General features: G+C 42.9%; 1 protein-coding gene across 1 annotated transcript in view; it reads left to right on the forward strand.

Annotated features, from left to right (window-relative positions):
* LOC105465199 (ANTXR cell adhesion molecule 1) overlaps positions 1 to 9,862 on the forward strand; it is a 239,376-nt gene extending 229,514 nt beyond the window's left edge. Inside the window, exon 18 of the mRNA XM_011713474.2 lies at positions 5,946 to 9,862. Coding sequence (XP_011711776.2) covers positions 5,946 to 6,206 — 261 coding nt within the window. The 3' untranslated portion in view covers positions 6,207 to 9,862. The remainder of the gene's footprint in view (positions 1 to 5,945) is intronic.
* Positions 9,863 to 17,851: the final 7,989 nt, after the last annotated feature.

A 17,851-nucleotide genomic window follows, 5' to 3' on the forward strand; every position in this document is an offset into this window, starting at 1 on the left:
TGGCTCACAGCTATAATCCCAGCACTTTGGGAGGCTGAGGCTGGCGGATCACCTGAGGTCAGGTGTTCGAGACTAGCCTGGCCAATATGGCGAAACCCTATCTCTACTAAAAATACAAAAAAATTAGCCAGACTTGGTGGCACACACCTGTAATTCCAGCTACTTGGGATGCTGAGACAGGAGAATCGCTTGAACCTGGGAGGCAGAGGTTGTAGTGAGCCAAGATCACTCTCACAGAGTGAGACTCCATCTCAAAAAAAACAAAAAATGTTGATGGAATTATAGAATATTAGGACTGAAAGGCCCTGAATGTCATCTAGCCGGTACAACTTTATTGGACAGATGAAGAAACTGAGGCTCATAGAGAGAAAGTGACTTGCCCCAGGTTTCACAATGATTATGTTAGTGGCAGGACTAGAGGTAGAACTCTGCCTCCTGACTGCAACCCACAAAGCAGACCACAGCCCCCACCACCAGTGTCCTGTCTCTATACTCCTCAGACCATCAATGCCTGGAGTTCAAACCCAGGGAAATCCAGAACCTGATCAACAAGATATTTCATCCTGATCATTTCATCATAACCATTTCAGAATATGTCACCTCCAATTGAAGCAAAGCTTTTTGTTGATGAACAACTTCCTTTGATAAAGCAATCAAAGGTAACCCAAAAATTATTTTTAGAGGTAACGTGAACCTTTCAAGTGTAGAAGCCAAGGGAAGTACATAGGATTCTTGCCATCCTTTCTCCAAGAACCTAGGAGATGTGCAAGGAGACCATGGGGAGGTGACTGAGAAGCCCTAAACTCATAGCTGTGTTCATGGATCCTTGACCTCTGGAGAGCCTAAACCCGCAGGGAAAAATCAGAGCTTTCTAAGACATCTTGCGGCACCTCGGAGCTCCGGTGTGTGAGCAGTATCTGTTGAGTGCCAACTTGAACTTGAACGTTGAGCTCTTTAGAGCAACTCTAGGCTCCAGAAGAGAAGCCCTTGCGGCTGCCTCGGAGGTGCTCACCAACCAGTTAAGGAGCAATGTTTCTAATGGGAAACATTTAGAGAAAAGTGCCACACGGCAAATTATATTCCTCATTGAACAAATATTTGTGGAGGGCATAGGGTGGACCAAGCTGGACATCTTGCAAGAAAAGAGTAAGACATCAATTGAAAGACATAAGCACAGACCAGATCCCAAAGGGCTGTATGCCAGTGGAGGTGTTTGGCTTTTACTTTAAAGGTGATGGGGAATCACTAAAGAATTTTGAGCTGGAGAGTGAATTGGCCAGACTTAGGTTCAGGAAGAATCGCTTAGCTGTGTCAAGAGCTGCTGGATTGTGGTCAAGTCCTACACCGTGTGTTGCTATCTACAAGTCTTTCAAGAAATCATTTGCACTTTTAGTCTATATTCAGGAATACAGTATGAAGAGGATGAGTTCCTGAGGCAGAGCTAGGTTTTAATCCCACTCTGCCGCTTACTAGCTGTGTAGTCTTGAGCAAGTTATTTAAATAGGTGTGAGACTTTAGTTTTTTTCTGTACAATGAAAATAATGATGCTTAACTGACAGAGTTTTGATGATAAATAAAGACGCTAATGTACCTGGACATTTCACATGGTCCTCCCACCACCATGAGATACAGCCAAATCAAAATGGCACTTTCAAGCCTAGGAGGAAGGCCAGCTGGCATCGTGCTAAGCCTTCATTTAGCTGGAGATATTGTTGCATTTTCTTCTTAGAATTTAATCTGAGAAATGTTTGCTAATGTGTGAGAATAATTGGCATTCATTCCTGTAAATGAGGACACTGAGGTAAACTGAGGTCAAAGCCAAATCTTGGATCTGAATCAAACCACACAAAACCAGTACTGTAGAAAATAAAACTGGGTCACCAAGACTAGTGTTATGAAGTGAGAGTTCCAATCATCCTAGCAACCTTTTAACCAAACACTGGTGCAGATTTGCTGGCCTACATGACACTGAGAACATCTGGCCTTTCTATTATCCTCTTGCAAGCAAAAAACGATGTTGTGTAAACTGATCTTTAGGCCAATTATGTGGTCTAAATGTTACTGTGTTTGTGCTGGCACCTCTGACTCCAGGTTTTAAGAACTTATTGTAACCACACCCCTCTTGCAAAGACTGTGGGTCTTACTGTATATTACCCCAGGGATTTGTTGATGCCGAGTCTGCACCTTTTTTCAGGAAGAGAAGTACGTGTAAATTCATCATCAATCAAACGTGTGCGCAGTGCGCTGTGGGAGGTCCTATAAGAAATAAGTTACAGGGCTTAGTGGCAGCAGGAGGAGAGGACAGACATGAGAGAGCAGGCTCTAGGAGCTGCTTTGTTTTTCCCTACATTTTTGCTACATTTTTTCCTATTTACCAATTTTATTATAGAAGCCAGGTGTGGAGTATAGAAGCTGTAGTCTGCAGCTCGCTCAGAAGGCACTAAACTAGGAGTTGGAACACCTGATACCACCTCCAACTGGCCTTTCCACCACAGACAGGGTCTGATTGTGTCTGCGCATCCCCACCTGCAGAGACAGCATTAGACTCAGCTTCGTTTACTAAACACAGTGCGCCAGGCACTGTTCCAAGGCCTTCGTAACATTGATTAAGGGAGTCCTCCTAATCCTGTAGTGACAGGTGGTATGAATACCCCCACCTCACATCACACTGTGGGGTGTCCCACAGTGGGGGCAGGGCAGACGCTGGGAGCTTGCCCCCTCCCCTCTGGCTGCCTGATGAGAGCTCTGGGCTTTTGTGCTCAGCTCTAAAGGACCAGGTGATGGGGAGTTGGGGAAAGTCTATAATGAACCTCAGCACAATGCTCTGGAGTAGGTGACCCATGGGTGTACCCCTAGGGTGTTACTGACCAGAGGAAGGAGGACTCTCTGCCTCCACCATCACCATTTTACCCCACCCCATCGCCATCCCTCTGCTGCTCTGGCCAAGACACCATTGGCGGCAGCTGGAAGTGCTGACCTCAGGTCTTCCTCCCCACCTCACTCCCCGCCACTGCCCTTTTTCATCCCATCTTCAGGGGACAGATGTGAGAGACCATCTTTTAGTCTGTGGATGCTTTCAGACCTTTTTGAAAACCGCTGGGAATCCTAACGTGGATGATGAATAGAGATATTGGCAGAAGAAGGCTGGGAGCTCCTGATTTTGTCTCTGGACAAAACAGCCTCTGGTGAAAACAGTAGAGTGACTTATTTCAATTGAAGAGAATAAGTACCTGAGCTTCTGGATTAATTAATTAGCCTCCCCTCTCGCCCAGCCTGGTGGCCAGCTCTGGAGGGGATCTGAAGCCGGATGAGCACTCGACCCCAGACACCAGCAGCTCCTTCCCCAGGATGAGGGTTTCCCTTCATCTTTAAAGGACGCGAATCTCTTGAGCCTCTCAGTCTGACTTAGCATGTCTAGGAACGAAGGGCAGAACAGATAGCACAGTAAATCCCGGCTCTAAATTGTCGTCGCGGGAATTCATCACAGATGGTAATCATTAGGGCCCTCACATCTTAAAGGAAAGCTTTATCCAGAATCATAAATAAACTGTAACCGAGGCTTAGATTTATAAAGCTATAAAAGAGGGCAGCTTGAACAGCCGGGAATGTACAGTACTGGGTTACAAAATCGGCATCATGCCTGAAAGGCTGGACATAAACCGGGAGCTCTGGGCAGTGCAACGAGGAGGGGGTAACTTCTTTGTGCAGTGAGTGGAACTCGAATCAGAGCCTCCCCCGCTTAGCACCTGGTTTAATCACATGAAATGCAAGCTCAGAGAAACAAGGGTGCTGACATCTAAACATAGCATTGCAACTCCTAAACCAATTGCAGTCCCATCAAGTTTGGCCCTTCCTCACCAAGATGCCCTCTGACTAATGCTATGTTCTAGGAATTAATTTTCAGTTTATTGCTAAGGTTTCCCACCCCCAACTTTTCCTGAGTGGCTCAGACAACTCCGTTTTTACTACGAGTCCCTGTACCACGCAGAACACCCTGTGAGGCTGTGAGCTGTGGAGCAGCAAAGCACAAAACAAGGCTGCAGCCTTCCAGAACTTTCTCATCTGGCCAGGGAGGCAAGGCATTTACAGATGAAATAACTGTAGTATGCAGGCTGCAATGTGTGGTGTAGGCTGTAACTAGAGAACTCAAGGAAGCAAAGGGTAAGTGGAGGCTGGAGTCACTGTGGGGGAAACGTGTGGAGGAAAAGGGACATGATTTATGACTTGAAGGACGCACGGGGCTGTGCACAGGGAGGGAAGGTTTGCTCAGCCCCACTGCGTCCCACAAGCATGCGGCTTGTCCCTATTGTGGCCCATCCTGAGCCAAGTCTCTAATAACACACTCTCATTTTCCTCTTGTCCTAGAGCTAATTTAAGCAGCAATTGTTCCCCAAATTCCACACCTCACCCTCTTCATTCCTGTTCAGGCTTGTCCCTAAAAGGCCTGGAAAGGGAAACTCATTGCTCTCTGGACATATCTCATTCAGGCTGGACACCACAGGATAACATCCATTCTGGAGCATGTGGCCAGGAACAATTCCACACCCCAGCCCCAGGTCCAGCACAGAGGGCAGCCTCAGAGAGGAGCAACCCCACCCTGGCCTCCGTGAGGAACGATGCTGTAGGCATCCAGACATGCCAGAGAGAGAACAATAAGATGCCCCACAGGCATGGGAAGTGAGGGAGGCCAGGAGCCCTCAGGAGGGCGGGTACACACCCAGGCAAGTGGCCAAGTGAGCTCACACCAGCACAGAATGTGATGAGCAGGAGGACCCGTCTCCCCTCCATTGCAGAGCTGAGTGTTGCACGGAAGCTCCTGAGTGCCAGATGAGACTAGAGGGCATCTAGTCGGGGACAGAGAAAGCACGCCTGTGCCTCTGGAGAGCAGAGCAGACACACTATAGGGGACCCAGGGCTACTTAAGGCTGGCTTTGGACGCTGACTTTCAGGAGGCTGCTGTAAGGGGTTCCGGGGTCTTCACTGCATTGTTCAGTTGAGTACCCAAGAAGGGTAGGGGAAAAGCAGAATTCAGGGTAGATGCCTGCTTGGCAATAGAATGTCCCCAGGTTGTATTTCTTAAGGTACACAGGTTGTCGGTTCCTGTGACGACAACTAAGGGTACCTGCACAGGTGCAGCCGCATGTAGAAGAGGGATTCCCATAGCCAGAACAAGGGCAGGATAAACTGTTTATTATTTACTAGCACGTTGCAGAAGGCAAGGCATGGATGGGGAAGCTGTTTTGGTCACATCAGTAGAGATAGCTGCCTCCTTCATTCATTACCCGGAACAAGCGCTTGAGGGGCCACAGGCGAGGTAAATGCATCAGGGGCTCCACGACAACTCCAATCACAGATTCTAGCTGCATCCTTGAATTACAATATAGGAGAAGCTCGTGGTGTTAACCTTCTGCCGTTTCCAGGCATGTAATTGAAATGAATCAGAATAAATGACTTTTGTTTGTGCAATATGAGGACCCCTTCCAGAAGGCAAAGTAGCAGCAGGAAGGATAATTCTGGAGTCTATTTTGGGTTAGAATCACCAATCCCCACCTCCTCCTAGTTGTGTGGCCTTGAAAAAGTAACCTCGCTTTTCTGAACCTGTTTCCTCATCTGTGCAATGGAACAGTTAATAATACCCGGTTAGCAGGGCTGTTGAGGAGATTCAGTTTGACGACCTCTGTACACAGCACCCAATTAAGGTCAGTCTCCTTCCCTTTCTCCCACTTGAGAGAGTTAGACTCCAGGAAAAGATAAATTTTGCAACACAGTCCAGGAAAAGAAAGCGGGGAGCTCACTTGTCCTCAAGTTCTACTATGTGCCACTGGAGAGTTGTCACCAACAGGGGCCTGCTTTCCGCATATTCCTTGCAAGCCGCCCACCGCAGCACCACAGGCCCTGATGTGAGGCCATCCGCTCATGCTTCCTTCTCTCCGGTTCTCTTCTAGGGGCGCTGCATCAACTTCACCAGGGTCAAGAACAACCAGCCGGCCAAGTACCCGCTCAACAACGCCTACCACACCTCCTCGCCACCTCCTGCCCCCATCTACACCCCCCCACCTCCTGCGCCCCACTGCCCTCCCCCGCCCCCCAGTGCCCCCACCCCTCCCATCCCGTCCCCACCTTCCACCCTTCCCCCTCCTCCCCAGGCTCCACCTCCCAACAGGGCACCTCCTCCCTCCCGCCCTCCTCCAAGACCTTCTGTCTAGAGCCCAAAGTTCCTGCTCTGGGCTCTCTCAGAAACTTCAGGAGGTGTTAGAACAAGTCTTTCCAGTTAGAGAAGAGGAGTGGTGATAAAGCCCACTGATCTTCACACATTGCTAAAAATTGGTTGGCAATGCCAGTATACCAACAATCACGATCCGCGGAAAGAAACAGATATTTTAAATTGCCAGAAAAAAAATGAGGAGGCAACTACAGTCACATTTATAGCCAGCCATCTATCACCTCTAGAAGGTTCCAGAGACAGTGAAACTGCAAGATGCTCTCAACAGGATTATGTCTCATGGAGACCAGTAAGAAAATCATTTATCTGAGGGTGAAACACAGAGTTGGATAAGAAATACATTGCTGGGTTTCTAAAATGCTGCCCTCCTGCCTCCACTCCACCTCCATCCCTGGACTTTGGACCCTTGGCCTAGGAGCCTAAGGACCCTCACCCCTGTGCACCACCCAGGAAAGAGGAAATCTTTGCCTACAACTTTGGAGATACTGGGGTCCCTGGTGTGGTAAGAAACTCAACATCAGACGGGTATGCAAAAGGATGTTCTCCTGGGGTTTGCAGGTATATAAAAATATATGCCATCTTTTCCTTGCAAATTCTTCGTTTCCAAGTGAGAAAGGGAGCAGGTGTTTACTGATGGAAAAGGTATGTTGCTATGTTGATGTGTAAGTGAAATCAGTTGTGTGCAATTGACAGGGGTGTATTGGTGGGAGCATCAGTTAGTTTCTAAAACCCACAGGCCATCAGCAGCTAGAGGTGGCTGGCTTTGGCCAGACACGGTCCCTAAATCAACAGACAATGGCATTGTCGAAGAGCAACCTGTTAATGATTCATGTGAAAAATCAAGGTTTGACTTCAGTTTAAATCACTTGAGGTATGAAGTTCATCCTGTTTTCCAGAGATGAACATGAGTTGATCTTCCCAAAATACCATCATTAGGACCTATCACACAATATCACTAGTTTCTTTTTTTTTTTCTTGGTAAAGCTGTGCACCAGAGACTTCTGGGTAGAGCTGAGAGACTATGGTCCTGACATAATAAGGATCTTTGATTAACCCCCATAAGGGATGTGTGTGTATACAAATATATTTCTCTTTGGCTTTTCAACATAGAACATCAGCTGTTAACCAAGGGGAAATACATCAGATCTGCAACACAGAAATGTTCTGCCTGAAATTTCCACCATGCCTGGGACTCGCCCCATTTCTCCAGGTCTTTCTGGATCTGTTTAATCAGTAAGCCCTATAATCACTGGCTAAACACTGGGCTTCATCGCCCAGGGGTAAAAACAGAGCTTCTTGTCGTGGGCCTCCTGCATCAGCCTATTCAAAATTATCTCCCTCCACAAGTCCTAAACTTCCTGTCCCAAGCCCCCCAAATTCTCAAATCTTTTCTGGAACAAAGCAGAATATAAAATAAATATCAATTTAATGGCTTGGGCTATGGTCTCCAAAGATCCTTCAAGAATACATCAAGCCAGCTTCATTTGCTCACTTTACTTAGAACAGAGATATAAGGGCCTGGGATGCATTTATTTTATCAATACCAATTTTTGTGGCCATGGCAGACATTGCTAATCAATCACAGCACTACTTCCTATTAAGCCCACTGATTTCTTCACAATCCTTCTCAAATTACAACTCCAAAAAGCCGCCACTCAACAGTCAGACGAACCCAACAACAGTCAGATGAGAGAAATGAAACCTACTTTGCTATCTGTATCTTAGAAAGCAAAAACAAACAGGAGTTTCCAGGGAGAATGGGAAAGCCAGGGAGCATAAAAGGTACAGTCAGGGGAAAATAGATCTAGGCAGAGTGCCTTAGTCAGGGACCACGGGCGCTGAATCTGCAGTGCCAACGCCAAACTAACGCATCTCCAAGTGTACCTCCAACCCTAGCCTTCTCCCACAGCTGCCTACAACAGAGTCTCCCAGCCTTCTCAGAGAGCTAAAACCAGAGATTTCCAGACTCATGAAAGCAACCCCCCAGCCTCTCCCCAACCCTGCCGCATTGTCTATTTCTTTAGAACACTAGGCTTCTTCTTTCATGTAGTTCCTCATAAGCAGGGGCCAGAATATCTCAGCCACCTGCAGTGACATTGCTGGGTCCCTGAAAACCATTCCGCAGGAGAATGGGTTCCCCAGGCTCACAGTGTAGAGACGTTGAGCCCATCACAACTGTTTTGACTGCTGGCAGTCTAAAACAGTCCACCCACCCCATGGCACTGCCGCGTGATTCCCGTGGCCATTCAGAAGTTCAAGCCAAGATGCTGACGTTGCTGAGCAACGAGATGGTGAGCATCAGTGCAAATGCACCATTCAGCACATCAGTCATATGCCCAGTGCAGTTACAAGATGTTTTGGCAAAGCATTTTGATGGAATAGGGAACTGCAAATGTATGATGATTTTGAAAAGGCTCCGCAGGATTTGTTCTTAAAACCGACTCAGTGTGTCATCCCGGGTTATTTAGAATTACAGTTAAGAAGGAGAAACTTCTATAGACTGTATGAACAAGGTGATATCTTCATAGTGGGCTATTACAGGCAGGAGAATGTTTTAACTGGTTTACAAAATCCATCAATACTTGTGTCATTCCCTGTAAAAGGCAGGAGACATGTGATTGTGATCAGGAAACTGCACAAAATTATTGTTTTCAGCCCCCGTGTTATTGTCCTTTTGAACTGTTTTTTTTTTATTAAAGCCAAATTTGTGTTGTATATATTCGTATTCCATGTGTTAGATGGAAGCATTTCCTATCCAGTGTGAATAAAAAGAACAGTTGTAGTAAATTATTATAAAGCCGATGATATTTCATGGCAGGTTATTCTACCAAGCTGTGCTTGTTGGTTTTTCCCATGACTGTACTGCTTTTATAAATGTACAAATAGTTACCGAAATGACGAGACCCTTGTTTGCACAGCATTAATAAGAACCTTGATAAGAACCATAGTCTGTTGATAGCCAGCTCAGTTTCTTGCCTGAAGCTTGGTGCACCCTCCAGTGAGACACAAGGTCTCTCGTTTACCGAAGTTAAGAACAGAGCTGGTACATCAATTAATAGTCTTGGATATCTGGCCATGGGTAACCTCATTGTAACTATCATTAGAATGGGCAGAGATGATCTTGAAGTGTCACATACACTAAAATCCAAACACTATGTCAGATGGGAGTAAAATCCATTAAAGAACTGGAAAAAAATAATTATAAGATGATAAGCAAATGTTTCAGCCCAGTGTCAATTCAGTGAAAAAAATTAATGCTGTGTAAAATGGGTTGAATTAGTTTGCAAACTATATAAAGATATATGCAGTAAAAAGTCTGTTAATGCACATCCTGTGGGAATGGAGTGTTCTAACCAATTGCCTTTTCTTGTTATCTGAGCTCTCCTGTATTATCATACTCAGATAACCAAATTAAAAGAATTAGAATATGATTTTTAATACACTTAACATTAAACTCTTCTAACTCTTTCTTCTTTCTGTGATAATTCACAAGATAGTTATGGATCTTCAATGCCTCTGAGTCCTTATTATAAAAAATCAGTTATCACTATACCATGCTATAGGAGACTGGGCGAAACCTGTACAATGACAACCCTGGAAGTTGCTTTTTTAAAAAAAATAATAAATTTCTTAATTCAACTCTTTTTTCTGGTTATTTGTCTGTTTGTTATAAAAATAAAGTGCAATGTATTCAAGTCCTCAATATCCTGATCATAATACAGTGGTTGCTGTGCTATACATTAAAGTACATTTCTCAAATGATTTCATGCCTTCCACTAATTTCTCTACTGTCTGGATTACTGTCATTTCTTCCTTAGCTGCCAGACATTCAAAATTTTTTTTATTTCTCATAAATTTCAAATCAAAAATGTAATCCACACTAAGAGAAAATAAATAAAAAGTGAAAACAGAGAACATACAGGAAAAATACAGTGCCTCAGGATTGTGTTTGGCTAACATAGCAGAAAGTCAACTAGGATTGATTTTACAAGGAGTCCAGAGATTTGCAGCAACCCAAGAACCAGACAGTGTTGTGGACAGTGCTGCAATCAATACCCTTCTATGTACATCTCAAAATCTTTGTATTGCTTCTGCATTTCTGATACAACTCACTTTATCCCTCCTAGCAGTTTTAATTCAGCTCCTCCATTTAAATATTTTGTGGGTAGAAGAGCATCTCCTTCTAGTTCCTGAATTTATTTCTTTGTAAGATCTCATTAAGCCTTGACTACATCTTAATTGGAATAAAACCATCCACAAACAGAAAGTCATGCCACAGGTTTTTTCTAAGTTTTCATTAGTATTTGCTTTTTAATAGGTTTGGGCACGTGCACATTTTAAAATTATATCTTTAATAAGTGTGTTTTGGGGGTTATTTTGAGACAGGATCTTACTCTGTCACCTAGGCTGGAGTGTAGTGACGCAGTCGTGGCTCATTGCAGCCTCAAACTCCTGGGTTCAAGCAATTCTGCCACTTCACCTTCCCAAGCAGCTGGGACTATGGGCATATGCCACCACACCTGGCTAATGTGTGGGGGGGGGAAGAGGGGGTTGTTTTTGTTTTTGTTTTTAAAGAGATAGGGTCTCACTGTGTTGCCCAAGCTCATCCCAAACTCCTGGCCTCAAGTGATCTTCCTGCCTCAGGCTCCCGATAGTAAATGGTTTTGAGATAATGGGTTAGAAATTTGAAAAGAAAAAAGAAAAGCTGGAGCTTCACCTCACTCCTTACACCAGAATAAATTCTAACTGAATTTACGTGTAACAAATAAAACTAGAAAAGTACTAGAAATGTGAAAAAAGTTTTCTGTATGGTATAAAGAATGCTAAAATCCTACATATTGTTTGCATGATCAATCAACTTTCTCATGAAATTGCTTGAAATACCCTGAGTAATGCTCCAATGCATTAAGTTGAACAAAGGAATCATTAATAGCAGGAATTAAGATCATTTATCAGGTGCTAAATGTGAACATGATTTGAGATCCGCCATTGTTCACTAATCTGTCCTTCAGATAAATCTGTTTTGTGGAGTATCACTTAGATATAAAACAATCAGAATAATACTTTATCCATCTAAATACATTATAAACAAGGTATCACTTAACAGTTGCTATATATTTGGTATAAGGGTATAGAGTTGGCATATGCCAAACATGATTTTTATTCTCTTTACAATTGTATTGTAATTTTTATGCTGACTACAATTGTATTGTGTTGTTTGGAATCACCACACCCTATCCCAGGTTATCATATCTAAGCAAATTAGAAGCCTTATGATTCCACTTCTGTAATCTTCTATTCCTTTCTCCTTTTTTCCTCAAAATTCAAGTAGTCACTAAGTTATAAAGATTCTTCCTTCTCCACTTAAGTTGGGACATTTTAGTTTTTGGAGTTTGAAAGTATGCATCTTCTTTACTTGGTTGTAAGTGCCATTTCGCAGTGTACTTATAAAGCAGTCGCTGAGTTAACACAATTTTCTCTGAGTCACTTGAGAGCTGAAAGCAAGGATCTGTTAAAAGATACTCAGTTAATTGTGCACATTCAGTACTTTAGCCAGCATCTTTAGTTGGGACTTCCTTGTAAACATTAAAATAGAAGCAACGCATAAAATATATTTTCCTTTGGGTAGTTAAGTAGTTTACATTCTTGCAAAGGATTTTTAAAGTACAAAAATTGCTGGTTGTCAGGGCTGGTGTAGAAAACATTTCACTTTCTTCTGAAACAGATGTTGTAAGACAAGAGAACTGTCAACCACCTATGATTAGTCCCTTCCAAAAATGTGCGCCCCCAAGAGTAGCCAGGAAACCCTATAGAGCCCCTAACTTCACATTTTTTTAAAATACAAGCACTGTGACATTCGCTTCCCTGTGAATCCCACCCCAACTTTGCAGGATACAGAGCCCATGTCTTTTTGCTTAGTTTTACTCTTCACATTATTTACAACAGGACACCTGTAAATGTAAAAGACTGGTGTGGAATTAATGATAATCTGCATTTCCAGCCAAGCTCCTGTGGAGATATTCCATGCAAACCTAAAGTGTGGTTCATAAATAAGATGAGCAGAAGCATCCACATTCATCTGACATTGCAGGAAGGGGCTTCTCCAGGCTGGGGTGGACTGTTCAATTCTTCTCCTTCTAAATGGTGGCCAAGATGGTGGGTCTCAAACCTCAGGTGAATAAATCTATCCCTAAGGGGAGTAATGTGGGTCTCAGTCATCTCTCCAGGAAGAGAAATTCTTTTTCCTACTTCAGTCAAATGGGCATTGTAAGCATTTGCCACAAATAATCCTTTCTGATACCATACACTAGATTGCCTTCCCCACTCTGGGCAGAACTGGGTGTTATGAGCATTTCTGGCCATTGTCAGTGCCTGTGTTATATCTGACCCCAGTGATGTAATCACTACAAGAAATAAGACTGCAGAGCTCCAGGAGATTTTGATTCCACCTCCTATACTTGTCAGACACTTTCACTTGCCCCATGAAAGCTTCCTCAACAAATGCTCACTCTCAGCAGACCCTGGCCACTCTACGTGTTACTTCTGTGACTGTTGGTTTTCAGTGCATTCTAATGTTTAAATCAGCGTTTTTATAAGCTCCTTTAACATTTGCTTTTATGAGCTCCTTAAAAGAGAATTATCTCTATTTAATCTTGGACCATTAGTAAAAACAAAAAGTGATCCTATCACTATGTCTCAGTGTGATTAATTTTTTTAAAAAAATTTAACTTCCTTAGCAATTTAGGAATAGGGAGGAAAAAAGCAACATCATTAACCTGATAAAATGTATCTACACGAACCTACAGGAAATGTACTTAACATAAAATATTTTTAAATATTACCTTTAAAGTAAAAAAGAAGGCTGGGCGTGGTGGCTCATGCCTGTAATCCCAGCACTTTGGGAGGCCAAGGCAGGCGGATCACAAGGTCAGGAGATCGAGACCACAGTGAAACCCCATCTCTACTAAAAATACAAAAAATTAGCTGGGCACAGTGGCGGGCACCTATAGTCCCAGTTACTCGGGAGGCTGAAGCAGGAGAATGGCGTGAACCCAGGAGGCGGAGGTTGCAGTGAGCCGAGATCACACCACTGCACTCCAGCCTGGGTGACAGAGCGAGACTTGTCTCAAAAAATAAAAAAGAAAATAAAAAGGAAAAAGATTTCAACCATCACTATTATTGTCTACCTTTGGTCCTAGCCAGTGCAATAAAACAAACAAAATGAAAAAGTAATTATAATGATCAGGAAGAAAAAAACTGATTATTTGAAGTAAATATAATTTACTACCTAAAAATTCCATGGAATCAACTTAAAAATTCTTAGAACTAATAAGAGAGTTGAGGCCGGGCGCGGTGGCTCAAGCCTGTAATCCCAGCACTTTGGGAGGCCGAGACGGGCGGATCACGAGGTCAGGAGATCGAGACCATCCTGGCTAACACGGTGAAACCCCGTCTCTACTAAAAAATACAAAAATCTAGCCGGGCGAGGTGGCGAGCGCCTGTAGTCCCAGCTACTCAGGAGGCTGAGGCAGGAGAATGGCGTGAACCCGAGAGGCGGAGGTTGCAGTGAGCTGAGATCCAGCCACTGCAGTCCAGCCTGGGTAACAGAGCGAGACTCCGTCTCAAAAAAAAAAAAAAAAAAAAAAAAAAAAAAAAAATAAGAGAGTTGGCCAGGTACATGGTAAACACTATCAATGATCAGTTAGGAAACAAGAAAAAATTATTCATTCATAATAGAAAAAATTATATGTGTGTATGTGTATGTATAAATTAACCAGAAATTAACTATAAATAAACCTAACAAAAAATGTGCAAAACTTATGGAAAGACAATTATAAAACTTCAATGAAATATTCTTAATAAATGGAGAACTATACTACATTCTTGGAATGTAGTATAGTTCATTCTTGGAATGTAGTATAGTTCACTCTTTTCCATTCATGGAAAGAGTTAATATTGAAAAGAAGTCAGTTCTCTCTCAAACTCAACTCGTGTCAATTTAAAAAAAAAAAAAAAACCGCTAGGAAGATGTTTACTTTCAAATACCGATTCTAAGTTTTAATTAGAAAAGGAAATGGACAACTATAGTTAATATATGGTGATAGAACAGTTTTCAGAAACAGACCTGTAAATAAATGGAAGTTTAGTTTATCATAATAGCATTTCCAAAACTAATTCTTTAATAAACGACTACGTAATTGGGAAAAACAAGATGAAATTCCTATCTCTGCTACATACAAAAATAAATTCCAAATGGATTAAATAAAAGCAAATGCATGCCAAGTTTTCTTGCTTCTAATTAACAGTGACAGTGTCCCTTAGCAACACTGTCTTATGAATGGAAGTTTCTTATAATCTTGCCAATCAGACAGATCTCATCTCCCAGAAAAGAGTGGAGAGAGAAGTGGAAGGGCTGAAAGGAATTGTCTTCTAAATGAGGCAGGAATAAGGAGAAAAAAGAAAAAGGGTCCTTCCACTGCCCACTCTCTGAGACTACAGTGGAACGTACATTACTGTAACCTCTCCACTAACAATCTCACGCAGAGGGTGCCTCTCACATAGTAATCAGTGAAAAAACTATAAGTAGTTATAAGTAGTTAATGAGTAAATGAACTTATAAATGAAGAATCTCAATGTTTCCAAATGCTTAAGCAAATCAACAATAGACATGGAAGCTGTGTATGGGACAATGTTTTCTTTCAGGAGCCAAAGGTAATAAACAAATTCCCCTTCTCTTATTGCCTTTGTGGAAATATTCCAAGTGCTGACTCTCACCGGGTGATATTGAATGAATCCCTCTGAAAATTCATTAGCTTTGTCAATTTACTGGATTACTTTTCAACGCATACACATTCTTCCGCAATCTTTGTCTGTTGAGGTTAAGTCCCTTTTGCATTTGGCTTGAAAGGAAAAATAAGAGTCAATGCCAGGAACTTGGGGTAGTTGCCAGAAGAAAAACAGTGCCAGCCCTGGCAGTCGTCAGAAGACTGAACTCCAGTTTATCTCATCTGTTTATCAAGTGTCCTGTCACAGGACCGGATCCCCTGCCATTCTCTGAATGCGTAGAGCAAGACTCAATGGTTGGGTTATGGTTCACTGAGGAAACAGTAAGATTCCAGAATCAAGAGTCAGGCTGTTGTGATACCTATTAATGTGTCCATAAACAAGGCAGCTGTTGATCTGTAGATTTATGTTCTGATATTTCACAACTGCCAGAAAGGGCTTTGTTCAGTCTATGAGAAGGAGGTTTCCTCTCTTCTGCCCACTGAGCATGTGATCTGTTAATTCAGTCACAACTACTGCTGGCATTACTCATAGACTATAGAAACTGATGCTCACTTTCTTTTTTCTTTTTTTTTTTAATTAATAGATTTTATTCTTTAGAACAGTTTTAGGTTTACAGAAAAATTGAGGACATCATGCAGAGAGTTCCCTTATATTCCCTCTTCCCTGCACACAGTTTTTCCTATTGCTAACATCTTCCATTGGTGTAGTACATTTGTTACAATTGATGAATGAAAACTGACACTTTTTTTTTTTTTTTTTTTTTTTTTTTTTGAGACAGGGTCTTGTTCTGTCACCCAGGCTGGAGTGCAGTGGCACAATCATGGCTCACTGTAACCTCAACCTCCTGGACTCAAGCATCCTCCCACCTCAGCCTCCCAAGTAGCTAGGACCACAGGCACGTAGCACCACACCTGGCTAATTATTGTATCATTTTTTTGTAGAGAAGGGGTTCGCCATGCTACCCAGGCTGATCTTGAACTCCTGGGATCGAGCAATCTGTCCACCTCAGCCTCCCAAAGTGCTAGGATTACAGGCATGAACCACCACACCCAGCCCACATTATTATTTACTAATGTTCATAGTTTAGTACATTAGAGTTCATTCTTTGTGTTGTACAGTTCTATGGGTTTTGACATATGCACACACATCCATGTATCATACAGAGTACTTCCACTGCCCTAAGTATCCCCTGCACTTCACCTATTCATCCATCCTCCTCCTCGCCCACAAACCCTGTAAACCCCTAATCTTCTTTTTTCAGACAAGGTCTTGCTCTGTCACCCAGGCTGGAGTGCAGTGGCCCAATCATGGCTCCCTGCAGCCTCAACCTCCTGGGCTTAAACAATCCTCCCATCTCAGCCTCCCAAGGAGCTTGGGGCCACAGACGCACACTGCCACGCCCAGCTAATTTTTTTAATTTTTATTTTTGGTAGAGACGGGGTCTTGTTATGTTGCCCAGACAGATCTCAAACTCCTGAGCTCAAGAGATCCTTTTGTGTCAGCCTCCATGACTTTTTTTAATGCCTCCATAATTGGCAATTTCCAGAATGCAATATAGCCGGAATCATTCAGTACATACAATTATTGAGTTGGCCTCTTTCACTTAGCAGTATGCATTTAAGTTTCCTTTATGCCTTTTCATTGCTTCATATTCCATTTTTTTTAAATTACTGAATATTTAATTATCTGGATGTATCACAGCTTGTTCACCCAGCCACCTACTAAGGAATACTAAAGCCTACTTTCTAACTGCTTTGAACAGCCCATAGAGAGGAATCAGTGGGGAGGTTTGTGTTTTCAATAAAGTATTCTAAGGTTTTTTATGTGTGTATAAGATACGGGTGGTGAGAGGCGAGTAATGCACGTCATTCATTTTCCCAGCACCAAAACAAAACCTCTTAAGCATTTTAATTCCCTTCTAGTCATTTTATGTATATTAATTTTAACATTGAAATTATACTATAAACGCAAGTTTCTACCTTGTATTTTTTTACTTAATATTATAAAAATATATAGGGAGAGTGTAGGTATTTTGCTCTGATCCCCTCTTCAAGGTATTTTCCCCTGCTACCCACCCCCAGCTGCTGGGAATAGCAGCTACTGGCAGCTCACAGCTGCCTCCCTCACTAGGACTCACTCTTGGCCTTAGCCAAGGTTATGCCCCTCCCAGGGTGGGCCCATGGCCAGTGACCAGCTAGTGCTTAACACAAAGGCTTGGCGGCCCCCTTTCCCCAAACTGGGGAATACTCAGAAGAGCCATGCCAGCTCCAGAGGTCAGCTGAAGCTTCCATTGTAACTGTATTGCAAATCAGCTTCTCCTTCCACTCAATCTTTCTTTCTTTAATTCTAATCTCTTGAGAGCATTTCCTAATACAGCTCACCAACTGGGTCTGTTCCCAGGGATCGAATACAGTTGTTACCAGAAATAGTCCTTAGAAGCAGACTCTTTCATTGAATTATAGATCACTTACAGCAATTACTTCGGCAATGGGGACCCCATCACCTGTGGTAGGTGGGGGATGGATAGCCCTTAGAATCCTGTGGTGGTGCAGTTGTTAAAACTTTCACAGGTGGTGAACTGGGATGGGATACCAGTAGAAGGAGATGCACTCGCTGGTGCAATGTATCTGGTATTCAAAAGGTATAAGAGATGGTAAATATAAAGGCTATGGAATTTGACGGCCATTGCTATGACTTGATTCATTGAAGAAAGATACGACAGACTCAGGGTAATTAATCATCAATTCAAGGAAAAATATGAAAATTAGAAGGTCTCTTAGGAAGCATTTAAGGAAACCTCAACCTCCTACAGGTGGAGGGCAGCAGAGCAGAGATCCAGCT

The sequence above is a fragment of the Macaca nemestrina genome, chromosome 13 (genome assembly GCF_043159975.1).
Source record: "Macaca nemestrina isolate mMacNem1 chromosome 13, mMacNem.hap1, whole genome shotgun sequence".
Classification (NCBI taxonomy): domain Eukaryota; kingdom Metazoa; phylum Chordata; class Mammalia; order Primates; family Cercopithecidae; genus Macaca; species Macaca nemestrina.